The 21,503-nt window shown below is 35.5% G+C and overlaps 1 protein-coding gene across 1 annotated transcript in view; it reads right to left on the minus strand.

The window, feature by feature from the left end:
- The window catches only part of CSMD1 (CUB and Sushi multiple domains 1), a 1,073,317-nt gene that overhangs the window by 66,112 nt on the left and 985,702 nt on the right, over positions 1 to 21,503 (minus strand). The window contains 2 exon segments of the mRNA XM_036380277.2: positions 7,658 to 7,843; positions 15,366 to 15,554. Of these exon segments, the coding sequence (XP_036236170.2) occupies positions 7,658 to 7,843; positions 15,366 to 15,554 (375 nt within the window).

Genomic DNA, 21,503 nt, shown 5'->3' on the forward strand with positions numbered 1-21,503 from the left:
ATATTTCTAGGCTGTGTTGATGTAATCAACAAAACCTGCGGCTTGAAAGAAATTTAATTTTACAGGGACTGATTTTGATTTATTAAATTCCTTATCCTTCAAGAAACAAAAAAGTGACTATTAACAGGTGCTTGATTTTGTGAACATGGTTTGTGAATGAGTGCATCAACTTGCCTCTTATGGTCAGTTTCCTGGAAATTATGGTCTGGGCACTATTTAAATTCTCATTTACATACATGAAACTCTGTAAGGAATTACCTCAACTTCTTGCAGATGTGAAGATGATCTCTAACCTCTCCAGGCATTTTTATAATAATTTTTATGAATAATATTTATTTACATAAATAGGTCAGAAAACATAATTACAATTTGAAATCATGATTATCTATTTTAATGACATGACAATCTCCATATATTGATAATTCTAAATAGACTCTAAGCGGGGAATTCATATTGACAAATAATTACCATAAAAAAGAGTTGTTATAAAGCCCAAATAGGCAGATTTTTCAGGTCAACACATGGCTTTGAGGCTTTGTAAGTGGAAAAAATTTGGGGTTTGTGACCATGGGATGATCTACCTAACACCTGGTCTACTGACACCTGATAGAATGCACTTCTCTCAAAGGGGAAAAGGAGCTCCCACACAGGAGCCAGTGGGGCTCACTGACAAAGCTTTAAAGTAGTTTGGAAGGTGGAAAGGGAAAATACCAGGCTTGGCAGTGATGAGTGATTGTATGGTGTGCCAAAATTTGAGGAAACAAGCACTAATCCCTTAATCTGCTTCACGAGGTGCTGGCTACAAAATACCAGACTTAAATGCTTCTACACGTGCACACAGCATTAAGTAAAACAAAAAGAGCTTGAAGCTTTGCCCCAGTCCCAGTCTGATATCATTGGCAGAAGTTAAAGCTGGTGGGACGAGTCCTGTGACTGGAGCGCTCTCTTGGATGGTTGCAGGCTCTTTAGGAGGGATAAGGCAGGGCAGAAGAGAAAACAGGTGGAGAGAGGGTGGCACTGATGTAAGAGAAGGGATAGAATATATGGAGTTCTTGGAGTTCTCTGTTGGCAATGGCTCAGTTGAGAGTTTCTGGATAAGAATCAAGGGACAAACCAATCACATGAATGTCATTGTGGGAGCCTACTGTAGACCTACAGCTAGGAAGATAATGCCAACAAATTATATTTTGAGCAACTAAGGGAAAATTCCAAATCAACTGCTCTTGTCCTTATGGGGGACTTCAACTTGTCAGAAATTATCTGGGAGAACCACACAGCTGCTACAACCCAGTGCAGAAGATTCCTAAAAATCCTGCAGGACAACTTTATAGAACAGATCCTAAGGGAGCTGGCTCAGAAAGATGCCCTCCTTGATCTACTGCTTGTCAACAGGGAGGATCTTGTAAGTGAAGTGGAGGTTGGTGGCTACCTTGGCCAACTGTAAAGCTGCTGAGTTAAAAATTTCTGTTGACAAGAGAAAAAGCGCCAGTAAAACCTCAACTCTGGAATGAGGAGAGCAGACTTCAAACTTCTCAGGGAACTAGTAAGTAAAATCCCCATGGAAAATATTTTTGCAGGTGTTGGGATCCATCTGGTAATTTTTTAAGCATTGCCTCCCGAAGGGCACAGGAATGCTGAAAGTCAAGCAGGGGAGCCAAAAGGCTGGCTTGGCTGAACAGGGATCTCCTTTTGGAAAAAAGGCATAAAAGGAAGGTGTATGCCCTGTGGAAGCAAGGTAAGGTGTCATAGAAGAATACAGAGGTGCTGTTTGCCACTGTAGGGAGAAAATTCATCCAGTCAAAACTCAACTGGAGTTGAACCTGGCCAAAAATATGGTGGACAATAAAATCAGTTCTTTCAAATATATTAATGGTAAAAGTCAATGTAGAAACAACATTGGGCCATTGCAAGATGAGGACAGTCACCTCACAAACAGGGACATGGACAAGGCAGATGTGTTTCATGCTTTCTTTGTCTCTGCTTCGACACGGATGATGCACCAAGGGCGCCTCAGTGCTCTGAACTGGAGGACCATGACTACGAGAATTATAAAGTTCCAGTCAACCCTGAAATGATGTATGATCTGATGCTCCAGCTGGATCCCTACAGATAGGATTCATCCAAGAATCCTCAAAGAGCTTGGCTATGTCATTGCAAAAGCTCTCTTGATTTTTGAGCAGTCTTGGGAATCTGGAGAGGTCCCAGCTGACTGGAAACTGGACAACATTGTCCCAGTTTTCAAGAAAGGCAAGAAGGAGGACCCCGGAAACTACAGGCCCATCAGTCTCACTTCAGTGAAAAATTTTACTCCTTCACTGCTCTAAATATCAAAAGTGAAAACTAATCTTCATGGAAAAGCTTTTTTGGGAAGTATTAAAAAACATCTGAAGGTTGCTCTTTAAGAGTATCTTGAATATTGTGACTCAGTGCAATTATCTTTTTCAAAGAAAAAAAAGTACAATGTTCATGATGGAAAAATATCTCAATTACAGGAGCTTGCTATTTAGTATTATGTCTTACTTATTGCTATTAGTATTATTTTCAAGGAGCACATGATACTTAATTGCTATTCTTCATCTGGTAGTTAACAACCACAAAAATGGGGAAAGGGCATTTTGGACTTACTATTTGGTGAACTTAATGCAGTAATGTGACCTACATTATTCAAATATAACCTTTTGAATAATTTCAGTATTAGCTTAAAAATAGGAAATACATTAAGGTGAAGTCATGTACTATATCTGAGAAACTAGTGTGCTTTCAATTCACAAGTATTAGTAAAATTAGAAGACAGATTGAAACCTATACATCTCAGAATCTATGAACAAGGATCTAAGAACAAAATAGGATCACTTAAGCAAGCTGATAGTCTTAGTATGCTCATACAAAGGAAAAAAAATAAGCTGTTCATGTTGGTCAATATATTCAAGCAGGAAAGGCTTCAAAACCTCAAAACAGATAAACAAAAGGATCATGTGGTATTCAGCATCAGTCTGTCAATCCAGTCAGCTATATCAATCCAATCTGTTTTCAGTCTAATGTATCTGGACTAATTAAAAATTGCTAAATTGATGAACTGTTTTGCTACAGTTCATTGAATAAGTACTCCATGTTACATACCAAACACTGACAAAATACTTCAAAATATCCTTACTGACCTTAGGATTTGTTAAAGAAAATGGGTATGATGTTCTGAATGTCTTAGCAAATAAAAACCACCAGCACAATATTTACAAGGAATTGATGTAAATCTTTGCTTATCTTAGCAAATTTGGTTTTGCATTTGTACTACAACTAATGTTTTATTCCAGAACTACTTATGATTCTTAGTTTAATAACTAGATATTTTCCAAACATATTGAAAATTATTAAAAAGGCTAATTCATAAACTTACAAATTATCAAATGTATAATTTTTATCAATTTATTTATAGGGAAAAAAAAAGATATCTGAACCATCATTATTACAGCTCAGCATATGACATTTTCAAAAAAAAACCATCCACAGCAAAATCTGCAATATTAAGATTACAGAAAAGTGCCATTAGCTGTTCCTTAAAATATGTGATGTTAGATGAATTAGCATAAACCAATCAAGGACCTGACTTAAATATTTTAATAAATGTATTAAAGGAATAGTGAAAAAGAGCAATAAAGTTATGCAGTTACAGGGACTATCTCAGCCAACTAAAATGTTAGAGTAACCAGAAACTCAATATTCTAGGTTATGCATCCACATACTTCTATGAAAAGGAAAGCAGTAAGAGCAAAGGCCAGAGAGACATGGATATGAATAGTTAACAAATCCATAGATAATGGTGACTCTTGTGAAGTACAATAAGGCCAAGTGCAAGCTCTTACCCATGTGTCAGGGGGGAAACAGTACAGGCTGGACACAGAATAAACTGAGAGGAGCCCTGAGGAGAAGGACTTGGGGTGTTGGTTGATGAGGAGATTGACCCAAGCCAGCAATGTGCACTTGCAGTCCAGAAGGCCAAGCTTATTCTGGGCTGCATTGAAATAAGTGTGACCAGTAGGTTGAGAGAAGTGATTTTACCTCTCTATTCTGCTCCTGTGAGACCCCACCTGGAACACTGTGTCCAGCTCCAGGGCTCCCAACAAAAGAAGGATGTGGACCTGTTGGAGTGACTACAGAGAAGGCCAAAAAAGATGATCAATGGGCTGGAGCATCTTGATGATGACAGGCTGAGAGAGTTGGTGTCATTCAGCCTGGAGAAAAGTAGGTTCCTGGGAGACCTTAGAGCAGCCTTCCAGTGCCTAAGGAGGCTACATGAGAGCTAGAGAAAGACTTTTCACAAGAGCATGTAATCATAGGAAAAGGAGAACAGTTTCAAATTTTAAGAGAGTAAGTTTAGATTAGAAATTATTCACTATGAGGGTGGTGAAGCACTGGAACAGGTTTCCTAGAGAGGCCGGGAATGTCCCATTCCTGGAAGTGTTCAAAGCCAGGTTAGATGAGGCTATAAGCAACCTGGTTTAGTGGAAGGTATTCCTGCTCATGGCAAAGGGGTTAGAACTAGATGATCTTTAATGTTTGTTCCAAACCAAACTATTCTCTGATTCTATGATTCTAAGGAAGAGCAATAGAGAAGTCTCTTCCCTTGATCATGCTCTAGGGATCTCTATGAAGAATAACTGAAGCAAGATATTTGTCATTCAATTAAGCTTTCTTAGTAGATACCTGTTGCTTTGTGTTTTCTGTAATTAAATGCAGTAGCCTAATATCCATGATCCATCTGTGTCTTGCACTATGACCATCACTAATCATATTTTTCACGCTTCAAATCTGATGTAAATGCTTTTAATGAAAAGAAAAGCCTTTCAAACATCTGCCTCAGGCATGATATTATCAGAAGTGCTTTGCAAAACAAACTGCCCTGATTTCAACCTTCATTTAAATAGACATAGGAATAAAAACGGACTTATTTATTTACCATTTATCTTTCTGTGCTGTGTTTGCTTCCCATCAAGTTAAGATGTTTCTGTTTCTGAGGACTAAATACATCTATCCTTACAGCAGAATACTGGAAAAAAACAGGTTGTTATGCAGATTGTCTAAGCTCTCTGCACTTTGCAATAAGAAATCTTGGGTAAAGCATGCCTGCCTCTGAATAGCAATCCATTCTGAAAATATTGATTTTAAATTGTCATGTACATCACTAGCACTTTAATTTAGCACAACTAGATTTAGAAGTAATTGGACTCTTTTTCAAACAAATTTTTAGAAAGGGTAAAGAGAAGACAAGGAAGTGAAGAAAGTGTTATATATTTTGTTAGTTTATTATAAATATTAAACAAAAATTTTAATGTTGACAGTTGTGCTAAATGTTAGTAATTAAGCTTTAATTTAAAGGGAAGTCATTGTCTGGTTAAGTTTGAACATTTCAATAATGTGAGCTTTTTTTTTTCACTGCAGATATAGTGCTATGAATTTAGTATATCTTATCCCCAGAAAGTTTATCTGGCCACTTCCCTCAAAAAAAAATCATTCAAGTTATGTGCTTTGTGCATTGTCAATTTTTTTCTGAGAATGAAGCTCACTTCAATTCACTGGAGCACTGCCTTCCCTCTGTATATAGCTTGGAATTCACATCATGGCTGTGAGATCACAGCTGGTTTTGAATAATCCTCTTTATGTACTCTGTGAAATTGCTGTGTACAGTTTTAGGCACTGCCCTTCAAGAAAGGTGAAGATCAATTGGAGATTGTCCAGAGGACAATAATGAGAGTCGCTGGTCCTAAAAGTAGGAAGGAAGAGTGAAAATGAATCACAATAAGATAGTTATCTGCAGAAAAGGTGACTGAGTGCACTGGATTCAGGAGTCGAGGTGTTGGCAGGGGTGAGCAAGCAGCTCCAAAGGACCCACAGCAGAGCACGGCTGAGCTCTGCAGCCATGATGTAGCACCTCTGGGAAACTGTGTTTAGGAAAGAGCAAAACTCTGCACAGGCAGAGAAGGCAGAAACAAAAAGAGTGAGAAACAGCAGAGGGAACAGTAAGGTCACATAAGAGGGATGTGCTCCAGACAAAAACACCAGAGCTGCCCAATGGAGAGGACCATGCCAGAGCAGATTTCCACACTGCAGCCCACACTGGAGCAGATGGATGTTATTTCTTGGAGAATCTGCAGCTGATGGAGGAGCCACACCAGAACAAGTTTTTCTTAAGGTTCAATAGCTCATGAAGAAGACACATGCTTGAGCAGAGGAAAAGTGCAAGGAGGAAGGAGAAGCAGAGAGAGCTTTTAATAAGCTGACCACAACTCCCATTCCTTATCCCCTAGCACTGGCTGGAGTAAGGAAAAGAGCCAACAGAATGAAGGTGACCCTGGGAACAGAGGGAGGAGAGAGTTGTTTTGATATTTTGCAACCTCTTTTTTCCAAAGCTTATTTAACCTTATTTTAACTGGCAATATATTAAATTAACTTTTTTCCAAGCTGAGTCCTCTCTCTGTCCTTATCTTGACCCGTGAGAGTTTTCATCCCATTTTTTCCTATCTGGTTGAAAAGAGAAAGGGAGTGAACAGCTGGGTGAGGTATGACTGCTCACCAAGGATAACCCACTACACTGAAAAATAACAGTTTTCAAACACATTAAGAAGAATAAGTATAAAGTAACTTCTATTTGTCTGCTGTGGATTCAAAATGAAACAAGGGCTTTATACTATAGAAAACCAGCTTCAGATTATATAAATATCAGAAAAGCTGCAAGGGGGAAAGTAAATTACAGAAAGAGAGTATTCAGGAGGGTGTTCAAGATTAGGTTAAATGCCCATATGTCAAGGATGCCTAGAAATTCTCTCAAACTAACTTTCAAAACTATTTTCTAACAATTGTTTGCTATTAGTTGATTCAAATAAATGAAAACCCTTTCATAATCATGTATAACTTCACAATTCTTGCCTCATTTTACTATTTCTTTAAAAATGAGTTGAATTTTACTTGTTTGAAAAATTAAAGTGTTTATCAAATTCAGAATCTGGAAGACACATATATATACTGTTGATTAGGTCAAGGTTCTAAATTAACTCTCAAAATTTTTACACATAGTATTATAGCAATTATTAACTTTGAGATTATGTCCTAACCAGTATTTTAAGTCATGTTGAAGTCAGTCTCAGTTAATTATTGCTTTGATGTAGGACAGAGAGAAGTGGCTGCCCAATGCAAATGAGAGGCTAAGCCATATAGTGGACAAGTCTGCACTACATTGGCTTGTTCCTGACAGGAGGCAGAAATGAAGACTGAAGAAGTCTTATCAAGCTTAATTATCTATCTACACTAATATTTTAAGAAATAAATTTTGATTTTATTAATTTAGAAGCTATATTAGAAAAACAAATTATAATTGCTGATAGTAACTCATCATTGTGAAGGGCATATTATTCATAATAAGAAAATATACATGAAATATCATTATCTAAAAATTTAATTTCAGATGTTTTGAATAAGATAAAACAAAGATTTTTTAAATTAAACAAATTTATAGGCCTCTTCTACTTTACTACATGCTAAATGATGATGCATTCCTGAATGGCCATTTCAGGGCATATGTATATGTAAAACCTAAACATCAGCAGTAAAGAATTTCCTGAGAAAATTCTGGGGAAATACTCTTTAGAAATACATGCCCACTTACATTTGCAAACAGGCGGCCTCCCTTTGTTGCTCCATAATCCATCTTCTTGACACACTGCTGTTGCTTGCTGACTAGATTCTAGCTTGAAGCCCTCGTTACATTCATATATCAATCTACTGCCCAAAGTGAATTCATTACCTATAACTGAACCATTCCCAGGGGCCTCAGGAATGCCGCAAGATACAGCTGAAAAGAAAGAAAAGAAAAATATGAAGAATTGGAATTTTATCATATATATCTTTAAAATATTGTCCCACCACTGAAATAAGAAACATAGATTAGTAATATTGACATTTCTCATTTATAAAAATTGAAATTAATTTTGCATTATATTTGCAACATCCTGGTAAATGTAATGGCATTTAAAACATTGATAAAAACTTAGATGTGCACCTAATATAGACAAACATTTTATAAATAATTATTTAGTTCAATTTAATCACTGCAGAGAGAAAAATTGGAGTTAAATTCAGGAGGAAAAAAAAAATTAAAATAATTCAGCAAATAATTTCCTTCATGATGTAGATTGATAAGCCTAGATACACATAATATTTACAATTCTGAAATAAATTAGTCAAATATGTAAATAAAGTTTAAAATATCTGAATAATGTCCTTAAGTGGAACACTTCCCTGTCTAGTAATACATTTTTCTCCATCAGTGGGCAGGGGCTGAGCCTCCAGCCAGTGGAGAGAGTAGTACTGGGACAGAAAAGGCAGAGAGAAGCAATAAGGAAGGGGTTATGGAAGTTCACTTTTCGCTGCTCTGAATCATGTAAGAGGAAGTGGAGAAGGCAAAGGATAAAAGCAAGTTCTGCAGCTTCTGGGAGCATGTCTTTATATTAGAAGTCATTTTCCACAAGGTGATCACAGCAGGAGTGGTAGTTTTTAAGTTCTCTGGTGTATTCAACACAGTCATCATTGGTGTATCTGGTTAAATGCTTTCTATTCCCTAAAGATCAGCTGAATCCTTTACCTACAACTAGAAACAACTTTGATCTTGTGTCAGGCAAGCAATACTTGCAAAAAGTTTGTCTGCATGTTGAACTGATGGAAAGTTAAACTCACGCTCTACTTTAGTACATCACAAAAATACCAATGCATTTCAACTTGTGGTTACTGTGAAGGATTTCAGTGTGCCCAATGTCTTAAACTATGCCTCCACTCATCCTAACATGCCTTACAGTCCTCTTCTGACTTGTGACAATGTGTCTGAATGCTTTTGATTAAGATTTGACTTCTTGTCAGTGTTTTCAGGTCTCCTTTCTCATATCAAAAAGTAATCTCTGTATTAAATCTGCATAAATTTAATTGTATAAAACCAAAAACTCAAAACTATGATTCTATCCACCCATCCTATGTATGTGCCTATCTGTATATACAGGTGAAACTAATTTTATTTCCCTCTAAATACTCCAAACATGAAATAACTTCAAATACCTTAGTGAAGCAAGAAGCCTTTATTATGCCATTTGAAAACAAAACAAACCCCCAAAAAACCAATCCAGGTCTGTTTAGTTCATGTTAGAGCTAATAGTTCTGTCAGCATTTGTTCTTCACCTTTAGGAGTACCCTTTCTAGAGACACACTGAAAAGTTCAAGACTGAGTAGCTCTTATGTGCAAGTTATTTTAAGGAATAAAAGATGTAAGATGCCTGCTCACACACAGGTGGGCCTCTCAGTTATGTCAGATCTGATGCAATGTCCCGTATGCTAAAGCACCTCTAAATCTATGCTTACCTGTCACACTTCAGCACTTTAACCCTCAGACTGTACCTCAGCCCTTACAGTGTCCCTTCTTTCCTCAGTTGTTTCTAAATCTTGTACTGCTACATTGTCAGGCTTTTCTCACTGCTGCTTTAGCTACTTATCATAAAAGCAGTTTGGGCATTCTGGCATTGCTCCAGTTAGAGTCTTATCTGTTTATTTTTTGTATGCTTGTCTCCCAGAGCCTGGGATTGGAATGAACTATTCCTGTTGCTAGAAGTTTATCAAGGTTGCTAAAGGCTTTTAGAGCAGCAGTGTTAAAACAAAGAGTATCAGCAAGGAGAGTTTCATTAAATAGAGAGTACTTTGAAATTTAAAGTAAAGCTGAACCAAACTGACTAAAATGGCATATTTTCTTTGGGGAGTGGAAACAATGACGCTACTACGCCACAACCAAGTATTTTGAAGCTCATAGCTTCATGATTGTTAAAGAATTAAGAATGGTCTGAGAAAATCTTCTGACTTGAGGAATTGTCAGCATGTTTCTTATGTCAGTGATTAGATGAGACTGACAGGTTCCAGCTGCGAGATGTGCATTCAGAGTGTTAAAAATATGTCAGCCTTAATTGTATCTATTATCTTGCACAGCAGAAAAATATACTTATTCCAATGCAAGGGGAAAAGGCTTTTATCTAGAAACTGAGATGTAGTTATAGTTGCTCTTTCACGTTCCACATCATACTTGACTTTATTTCTTATTAAAACCAGTAAATTTAAGGTGTATGGCAATCCTTTAAAGTATCTATACACCTGCATTACACCAGCAAGATACTTACATATAATTTATCTTCAAAGTATGCAATTTCATTACATATAGAAATAAAGCTGGAGAGTGCATTAAAGGCAGACATTGAGTTTATTTTCATACACTGGAAAATCCCTAAAGTTAATCCACAAGCATTCATCATTCAGTGACCTGTTTCTGGCATTGAACAGAATAGTGGTGGAAAAGGCATTTAAATACCAATAACTGAAGTTAGAGACAGAGAAGTCGCTAAAAGCAGGATTCAAAACAAAAACACATTCAGTGGCTTATGCGTATGATAGCCAGTTGGAAACATTAGAGAGAGCATTGACAATTCTCTGACTTGGATACATACAGAAATAAAAAAAGGAAATGAAAGTGGGGTTGGGGTTATAAAAAAATCTGTTATGAGGGCTTATCTAGTCTATTCTCCTATCAGAAGTCAAAATTATACTTGACCAATTTTGATCTAATTTGTTTTTGAAAGATCTCCAGTGATGAAAATTTCACACTCTCAACAGGCAATCTCTTCCACTATTTCACTATCTCCTCTGAGAAAATAATAAAAAAAAGAAAAACCCTAACTTGGGATCCTGTTAAAGTAAGGTTAGCTGTAATTCCTCTGTCAAGAAAAACCAATTATTTCATTCATTTTGGAACTAATTTTAACTTATTAAAACATTTATTTTAAAACTACCTGGTTTCTCCTTAAATTTCTGGGATTTTTTTAGTCTAGAGTAATACAATTATTGTTTTATATTGTGAAGTATGGTCACTGGTTTATAAGAGATTGCTGGAATTTGGTATTTTTAATTTGTTACTTACCTCACATTTTTAACACTGTATGCAAAAAGGGACATTTTTGCATAGAAATATTTACCAAAAAGGTAAAAGGCCCAAGCTTAATTCCATGTCCAATAACACAGAACACCTAATTTTATGAGGAAGTAGTTTGGTGGCTTCAGAGTCATAGGTCTTGTGCAAAATGTAAACAGGCCCATTCTCCCAGGGCAGACACAGAACACAGTCATGGTCTTGGAATAATCTTTGTTCAGTAGAGCAAAAAGTTCAAAGTTCTCTAGCTCCACAGTGTACATCTATAGACTTCAAGAACAGAGGTAAGCATAACGACAGTACCTGGAATCAGCATTTTAAGCAGGAACTGTTGGCATCAGCTAAACTTGTATCATGCTTCTGTCATAAAGAGAGCCTTTCCAAGTACTTACAATTCAGATAAGAACTTTCTTAAAGTAGGTACCTCCAGTTTTCTTTTATAAACCTACTAGGAAGTAACTCAAATAGTGAAGAGCAGCCAAGGGTTTTTCAAGACTCTTTAAAATTATTTTTAGCTCTTTTAAGAATGAGTGGGAGAAATGAGGCAGAACAAAGTCAAAAGCTGAGTCCTGTATAGGAAGAACAGGTGTGGTAAAGAGGGGCATTTGCTCATGCCTGCCAGAGACTCTGTTGCACTCTGACTCCAGACATGTTTCAGCCTCCAGACTCTGGCAACCCAGCACTGCTGAGCCATATTGACCCTGACAACTTGCTTTCAGTTTTTCGTTCCAAACGCTCTTCTTGCCAAGCTTCTCTTATATTTTCTCTTGTCTTTTCTTCATCTCCAGCCTCAGACCTCTCTTCCTACTCTCCTCCAGCATGGCAATCCATACATGAGGTAATCAGTGGCTCACAAATGTTGTTGCCATTATCATTTCTGGGGCCTTACTATTTCCTCTTAGCAGCCACTTACTGTTATATAAGAATTGCTATTTTCTCTCCATATCTCTTTTGAATGTAGCATGACTCATGTTTCTCTTTTCACTTCACAAATGAAATAAAAGCAATAACAGTAAGTTATAATTTCCTAGATAGGAGTCAAGTTTTTTATACAGCATTCAGGACATTATTACAACATCTGCATTTGAGAAGATGAATTGAAAATATCTTCTGACCCCATCAGATTAACTCATATTAGATGGTTTCATATTCAAATTAGATTTTGTTTAATATATCTGCAAAAAAATAATTACCCTTTTTGATAATATGATCAAACTTGATTTCAAAAATTAATTCTGGCAACTTCAAGTTATTAATTACAAATGTAACCCTGCAGGACTAGTTTTACAGAAATTTCTGAACTAATCAAAGGGTTTTTGATTTAGAAAGATCCTATAATGAAATCCATGAGCAGGACCAAATGTGTAATTTTAATTAATTTTTAAAGAGAATGTATTTTGATAACAGGTACTAAATAAATTTTGAAATATGCTCTCCGTTTCAGAGTTTTTTGAAAAACATATGCCTCATTCAGACATACAAGTTGGAATAATTGTGCCAGAGTTGTGAAGTTATATATTAAAATGAGGAATCTTACATTTATAAGAAATTTATAGTAAAGATTAAACAAACTATCTTGAAAATATTATTTTCTCCCATTGTTTACAGAAATCTACATACCCACAGCATATATATATGGATGAAATTATAAGTACAGCTTAAAATTAAAGAAAAAACCTATTTGTGAACATGCTAGATTTCTAAAATTTCAAAACTCCTTCTTGCAGATAGTGATGAAAAAAGGGCAGACACAATGTCTGAAGTATTGACAATTTTCTTGAGTACTCTGTAGTTCTGTTCAGAATCTATTACTTTCTGAGGCTCTTTGACCCTTGGTTATCCACTATCAAGTCCTGGGATGCTATATCGAGTCCTGCACATCTGTGCATTTTCCCTCCTCCTTTCTGTGAATTATTTCATTTTGTCCTTAAAAGTGGGGACGTTTTTCTTGAATTGTTTAAAGAACTTTTTTCTGCATTCACAAACTGCATTATGTTTGGACATAATTTTCAAGGTTAGAATGGCCAATTTGAAACACTTTCGGTGCCATTGTGAACAGAAAATTGTGAACATAAAATGTAAAAACTAAAAATCTAAAAGAAAACTCTTGACATTATACTGTTCTAACAAAAGAGAGAAACTATAAAAAAAATTAACTATATAAGAATTTTGATGTGCTGAGTTGTATTTTCATTTTACAGAACTCTGATATTTGAACAATAGTGGAAGTAGCAGTAGAAAGCTAATATAGTCTGGCTAGATAAGCAGCAGAAAGCTAAGGGATACATTTTCATAGAACTTGTGACAGCTGAGGAATCACAAGATTTTAAATTCTGGAGAAAAGTAAACTACAGGGCCTCCTTAAATTTATGGCCCCACCTCCCCCAGTCTAACAACTACACACAGAATACTGTCTCCATCCTCACATGCTTAAAGTAACTGAGGTCCAGATTGAGATGAAAAAATTTCTTTACCTTTTAAAAAAAGACACCTGCCAGATAGCCAGCAAAATAGCTCCCAAAGTTTCAGCAACAGTATTGACCCGATCAAATACAACAGTTTAGGCAGATGGGGCTTGTTTTTTCTTTTCCCATTGTTCCCTGAGATTGTTAGGCCTCCAAGACATCCTGCAAGCCTAATACCTAAAACAACTTTCTCTACTAGTGGATGGAGGAGAGGTAAAACACCTCAGGACACTGAAAATGACACTAGACTTTCATGTTTAAGCAAATGAATCAAAACTTTATCCCACGTACAGATTTTAAAATTTTGTTTTAATCTGGAACAAAATTTTATCCTCCACTTTGCTGATCTCAAGCTGTAGGCCTAGTCATTATTCCAGGTTCTTTAGTGCAAAGTGTCTGAATTTTCAATGCCAGCGCCAGAAACAGCACCTAAATGCAGTTCAAGTCCAAAAGCAGCATTTGTCCCTAAATTTACTTCACATGCAGATCACACACAGATTCTCCCATAACTTAGTGACCTTCAGGAAGATCAAACAGAATCACATGCCATATCAAATCATATATGGAATATATGTGGCATTATATTACCATATAACATGATGGCATATGAGATTAGAAGACGTCCTGGATTCTGGAAGCACAGATACACAGGTCCTGCTTGTGGCACACTGACAGTTTGAGTTTCTCCCTGGACTGATAGGGATATAGCCACATGGCCCTTCTCAACAGGAAAATGCTCATCCAGAAGAAATATTTAGCTACCAAATTACTCTGTATAGAAGATAGGAACCCTGTTCCTTCAAGTTCTTCAACTGTCAACTGTAGCCAAATTTCTGCAGCTTTTTACTTTTCTTTCAAATAGCACACTCTCAAGAGTAAGCATCACGCCAAATCTCAGCTGGCCTTTTTTTTTTTCTTTTCTAAATCACAGAATAAAACTTTCATACTTCTATCTTATGGTCTTTTTAGAAATATCTGAACCATCACTGAGATGGAACATCAAGCAAAATATTTTCTTGAAGAAGACATAAAAACTGAAGTCTTACAATGTTAAGAACAAGTAAATGCAAGTTTTAATCAATTATGTTCTTAAATATGAATGCTACTATAATTTCATTCCATAAATAAAGTAGACTAGAAGCAGACACGTTTGAATAGGCCATATATGATATGGGTAGAATTTGCAGCCTTCTTTCTCTTCCCCAGGTCCCTGATATTATCACAGAATCAAGGAATAGTTTGGGTAGGAAGGGACATTAAAGACCATCTGGTTCCAAACATCTGTCATGGGCAGGGACACCTTTCACTAGACCAGGCTGCTCAAAGGCCCATCCAGCCTGGCCTTCCAGGGATGGGGCATATACATTTGACAAACAGTAACAACTACTAACAAGAGCAGCAAGCTAAAGTAGAACCTGGTTCAGCTTCAGGATAGTAAAAACAAAATTAAACAAAACAAAACAAAAATAAAAGAAAAAAAAAAGAGAGAAAAGAAGTTAAAAATTATGTCTTTAAAGAACTGGTTATAATGTTATTTTCTAAAATAATAAAATAATATTTTCTAAAATAATAAAGCAATCCCTTATAACTAATTATTTTTTAAAATGTTCTGTAATACAATGTAATGACCTGTGGTCTGTTTATAGGTATGTACATTACTAAAGAATGAAGTACTGAAGACATATTTTTCACTTGGTCTGTATTTGACTGCATGAATATTTTTTAAAACTTCAACCCTGCACATATGAGATACACAAGTCAGTGTGTGTTTGGATCAGGTCATGATGTGAGTGTCTCTCTTGGCATACAGCACTACTGACAATGCTGCATCTTTGTTTTGTCAAACAGCCTTACAACGAAATTATAGAAGCCTGCTCAAGAAGAAAGCATTATCTTACCGTGGCAGATTGGCACAGGAGAATCCCACTGGTACATTCCATTTTGGTAGCGCCTGCATGTCGCGTTATTGTGACCAATCATTCTATACCCAGGTTTGCAGTAATAGCGAACTTTGCTTCCAGCAGGACCACCCGTTTTATTTATAATTCCACCATTCCTCAAATTAGAGTTTAAACTGCAATAAGGAGCTAAAAACCAAAAAACAGACATACTAAAAAACAAATCAAGTGCACTTAATGTACAAAATTAAGACTATTTATGACATGTAAAAACTTTGAATGCCACTAAAATAAATTCTGAAACCTATACAGTACTTTTGGATCTTCAGTGAAGATTCAGACTTCCTATAAAGAAACATCATGAAGTTCAAAAACAAAATTTATAATCAAAACCAGTTTGTACTGCTTCACATAAGGAAGCTACAATCATGAAGCATATAGATTGTTCAGTAAGTTCGCTCACACTTAATAAACATTCTACTTCAAATATGATAACTGTATTTAAAATTATTCTTTGAGCTACAAAATATTCAAAAACAATTAGAAACAGCTTTGTTAAAAAATTTCAGTGCACTTAGACATGTACGTCAAAGTTTAAACATTTTGTCAAATGTGTTAAAAATTTATAAGACAAATAATGGTACACTGATTCTTCAGATGCTTTTTTTCAGATTAAAATGCAGTTAATTTTTTGTACCTGTTCTCTCTTAGTTATGGGCAAGTATATTAACTTTTACAAAAAGCATGTAACTTAACTGATTGCAACTTCTTAAATGTTGAATTTACACTACATATGAAGTAAGACAGAATGTACCTGTTTGAGTTTTGAAATGAAAGTAAACCTTGCTTAACTTTAATCACTACTCTACTAATATTTTTTGCAGAGGGGTTTTCATGACCAGCATTGTCCTTGAGAATCTGTTACATAAAAATTGATTTTTTTAATATATGCTGAGTAAGCAAAAGTACAATTTTTTTTGTGTCAAAAAGTGAGTAATAAAGACCATTTCTTAAAATAAGGTTGCAGTAGCTTTCTGTAAAGATGGAATATGGATACCTGAACTGGACCCAGATCAAGCAGAAGTGCAGTATAGTTTGACACACTATATAGAGAGTTGTAACACGAATCTGTTTGTACAATGAAAACATTTATCACTGGATAAAAGCAATATGAAAAAATTACCTGGACACCCTGCTGATGTACAAGTCACTGTGTATTGGAAGCAGGTATCAAGCTTACTGAGATTATCTTTTCAGAAGCAGCATGGCAGGATCATGAAAATTTATTTCTGAAAATAAACCTGACTGCACATCCACCACTGAAATAAGCCTACAAACATTCTTCACAGAGAAGACACTGTTGAACTCCACTGAGAACTAAATGTCAATACCAATAAGACTGAGACTTCAACTACTGTTGGAATACTCCCTCCATAATACTGAAATGTGTCTTAGATATACTGCAATATTAATTTTAATTTCTGCAGACAATTATCTAGTAGAAGTTGCTTTATTTTCACATGTGCATAATTACAGGTTTGGGTATACAGCTTTCAACTTTTAGCTCTATTTTTAAATTTTTATCTTTAATGTACATTTTGTCACCTGATGGTGCACCTACTATATCAATTACCATCTAAAGAAGAATGCTTTTGTTCATTGACAGAGATCATAGAGTTGATTATATTCCTAACCAAAACGTTTGCTTTAAATGTCTAGATTTAGATGCAGTATATCAAAGTCAATATTTCTAGTAATAACACCCAACATAAGCAGCAAAGCTAAGTCCAACATTCAAGATACCAAAAAATATTATCTGTTGAAATTATACTAGAGAGTTCTCAATTAAGCAACATTATTTCTACTCAAAATGTTATTTCTGTACATTCTTTTGCTTGGGGATTAACTGAAAAAAACCCCTACTAAATCATAAAGGAAAAAATTAAAACTAGAATGAAAATTAATAAGCCAGGATGGTTCAGTAAAAAGATTTGTTTGGGGCCATGTCCATGTGTCCTTTATAAGCATGGTGACACTCACTTGTCTGCCTAAATTACATTAATTATCAAATTACTCTTTAAAAAGGGGACTTGGCATTTAAAGAACCACAATAAACATGGTTTTAATTTTCCTTTTAACATATTGAAGAATAAATAAGATTGTTATTGCAAACCAAGCAGATTAAGACCTCTAAAATCAGCTGCAGTAACCTCTTAAGTGCTATTTAATTTTAAATATCCTAGATCTTAAGAAAAGATGGTGAGTCATAAATAAAATATGCAATTCAGAAAAAACTCCAAATTTATTACATCAGTACTGCAATTTTAGATATAAAATATTTCTCGGTAGCCCAGCAATATTGTATAAAATTTCTAACCATACTGTTTTTCTGTATAGTATTTTCATGTCTCCTTTTTCTATCTCCTCCTATAACCATTTAATATGGACTAGTAATTCTTTTATTAAACTGCTAACATTGTTATTCTAACAGTAAATTCTTGGCTAGATATAAAAGAAGAGGTCTTTTAACGCATAATAGATTTTTAGCATAACAGGTTAAACTTCACGTTCTGATTGCCAGGGTATTTATTGCCATGCTTTAGCTGTGGCTGATTACAACAATAAATATATATGACTATCCAGAGAGAGAATCTTTAAAATGGCATGAAATATGGGATATTCAGGCTGCTGAAATACACAGAATGATGTCAAAATACTGAAAATTTCCTTGGGAGCCAAAGGGGAAATCTATCAGTCATAATTTTTGCTTATGTCATAGCAATTAATAATGCCTTGAGCCCAAAAGCATGGTTTAAGCTCTCCAATGAATCAAGTGGTGCTCAGAGAGGACCTAGGCAAAAAAAAAGTCTTTTTAATTAAGAAATTTATAGAAGAAAACAAGAAGGAAGACAAAGTAGCAATATCACTCAGAATTTACTTCAACATCCCTTTAAAAATACTTAATTTCTGAAGTTTACTGTTGCAGATATTCTACAGAAAACTATATCCTTCTTTCCAGATGAGGAAAGGATGAGTCATCATTACCTTGATGACCCCTGTATATTTTCTGCTTTCAACCATCTCTTCAGCCTACCGTTACTAATGCTTACTTTTCCTGACAACCCAAGGTGGGTGAGTGGCAGCAGCTTCGTGGACCTGTAGGAAATAGGGAAGAGGTCTGGAAAACGAGATGCCTCAGTAAAGCTTTGTGGTCATCTGCCATTGTGAAAGTTAAAGACAGACTTTCAAGTGTGAATATAAAATTAACAGAAGTGTTTTGAGAATAGGGAGGTTATAACTGGAGAAAGGAGAGAAAGAGTATTTGAGATGAAGGTGCTGATTTAAGAGCCATGGGGAAGAGTAGCCATGACAGATTGTGCAAAGAGATGAGAAACGGGAAGGGAGGGACTGGAGACCAGGAGAAAGCAACGAAAATGAGAGAAAAAGAAGTACTTGGTTAGCCATTAGTAGTGGTACCAAGAGGATTGATGAATCAGAAACTGACATTGTGTTAAGAATAAAATATGATTCAGTGAAAGAAAAAAATTTTAAATCAAATGAAACTGACTAGTGGGACATGAAGAAAGAAAAGATCAGAGACAGAAGACAGGAAGGAGGAGGATAACAAATTAGGGGTGTCTTTGTGAATAGGAAGAGAAAGATGTTAAGCTAGATGGGAAAGAAAGATAGATAAAAGTTGGATAAAGAAAAACCTTATGTTTTCTACCACTAAAAGTAGACTGTGATTTGTAGGGAGGGTTGGAAAAGGGGTGGAGATAAAGAAGGGTTGAGGAGCACAGCTAGACTGTCTTGGCAGAGGCATTTTGACCATAATGGGTATAAAGTTTGGGACAAAAGGTATGATGAATGAGACTACATGAAGTGAAGTGGATTCCTTGAAGTAGAATGAAAAGTTCACCAGATAGTACAGAAAAGGTCCCATGTATCAGAAAAGGGGCTGCGCTCCCAGAGTGCCAAACTTTACACTTTCATGACTGTTAAGAGTGTTTCTGACACACATAACATACATTTTGTGATGTAAACCATGTATGTTTGGATAACTTATGTTTAAAACATTCATCCAACCTAGATCAGATCCATCTTTCACTCTTACAGGAATTCTTATTAATGACATTTTAAAGTAGTAGCAAGTCAGTAGGTTACAGGTAAGCGGTGCCTGTAATCCACATCCATGTAAAAGTCCTAATAAGACTATAGTACTCTGTGCTGCCAAGACAGCATGACATGGATAGAAAAGGCTGATAGTCCAAACAATGTATTATGTCTAAGCTATAGCTAGCATGAGAAGAAAAGTATTTTAAGCAAATTATCTAAAAATTCTGAAGATGGATTTTTATTTTACTCTGAAAAATACACTTGTTGATACAGTAAAGGAATAGTGATAAGTCTACATACAAGTCCCTTCTTAGTCTGTATCTTGGTAATTTTTAATCTGTTCTTTAAACTGAACTCCCTTCAGAGCCCAGGATGAAACCCACATAACTTCTAGGATCAAGAACTGACATTAATAGAAGAACCACACAAAAAGCAATAAATAAATGTCTGAAGACCTGAAGTGTAAGCAAATGTTTGAAGAATGTCAGACTGAAAACTACATATAATGTAAGCTGAGTGAAAATTTTGAGCTTAAGCAGAAATCCATACAGTGCACTCATAAAATACTGCAGCCTTGTGTCAAGGACCACTGTGATAAAATGCTGTTTTTCTCCCAGCCAGTTTCTGGGGGAATTCATCCTGGAATCCTATGAGGCTTAGCTGAAATAGGTGTAATCGCACAGGAGTGCTCTCATCTCAGAATGACAATGTTTTACCACAAAATGTGATAAACTTTTATGACCATTCCAATGACTGAAGCAATTTTACAGTTATAGATTTAATTTACTTTTCCAAATGACATATCATCCATGTCCTTTCAGGACCTCTTAGATAACAGTGTATTTTGTAAAGCAACATACTGAACATTTTCAGCTCACTTATAACCAAAACATTCAGCTAACTTAGCATCAGAACTTTTGTAATTTGCTACTGAATACCAACAGGGTCATAGCTGCCAGCTAAATCACATATCACTAGTCAATGGATGTGTGGACAGCAACACCTATAAACACTGATCTTGTATTTGCAGGACCACACTCTAACAAAGCATATTCTCTTAATAGCTGGAACATTTAAATATTTATGTTGAGGGGATTTTTTTGCTGTTTGAGACACTCTGTCTCAGGGAAGTTCAATTAAATGACTCCCAATTACAAATTAAAATTCTTTAAAAGTTCCATGTCCAACCCTCCCAGATGATTTTGTAGAACTCACTCTCTACAGGGAATCTACAAAATTTTATCAAAGAACTGATCTTAGCAAAGGACTTGATTTCCCAGCAGTTTCCTTGATCAATAGTCAAAAAAACTAATATGGAGAAGATATTTGTAAGTATTCACAGAAACAGCACTATATTTGAAATTATAAATAAATGAAAAAAATTTCTTCAGATACCATAATGATGTGTTCACCTTACATGCTAGATTTTATGTTGAGAAATAAAAAGTCACACCTCAGTACACTCCCTCCTTATCAGTTTCCCTTTTGGATACTTAATTGTCTTCATCATATTGCTGCAGAATCTTATCTCTTTGTGCTGCTATTTAAATATCCTCTGTAGTAGAGGGCTACTGTCATACACACTTTATAGATAAGAAATTGGACACTGCCTAAAGTAAGTAGATAAGGACACATAAGAAAACTAAATATATTTTTTCTGATTACTAAACCATTTCCTTAATGAATGGACCATCCATTCCATTTTCATTTTAAAATGTACAGGATCAAAATGGAGAACAATACTCAACCAAGCAACAAAAAGGGATCAGGCTGTCATTCTTTTTCTTTTGCATTTTATTTTATATCTAACAAATAAACAACATGAAAAGACAAGATAAATTTTCAAAGACCTATTCCCTCTTTAGTGATATAGTTATGAATGTTTGCAAAATAAATATCTGACTAAATAACCTGCTATTTATATGACAGCTATTCTTACTAGTGGTTCAACATTTATAAATCATCCTGAATATTTTTTGTGATTCAAGTACTTCGCTGTGACCTTCCTGCTGTGCAAATCAC

The sequence above is a fragment of the Molothrus ater genome, chromosome 3 (genome assembly GCF_012460135.2).
Source record: "Molothrus ater isolate BHLD 08-10-18 breed brown headed cowbird chromosome 3, BPBGC_Mater_1.1, whole genome shotgun sequence".
NCBI classification, from domain to species: Eukaryota; Metazoa; Chordata; class Aves; order Passeriformes; family Icteridae; genus Molothrus; species Molothrus ater.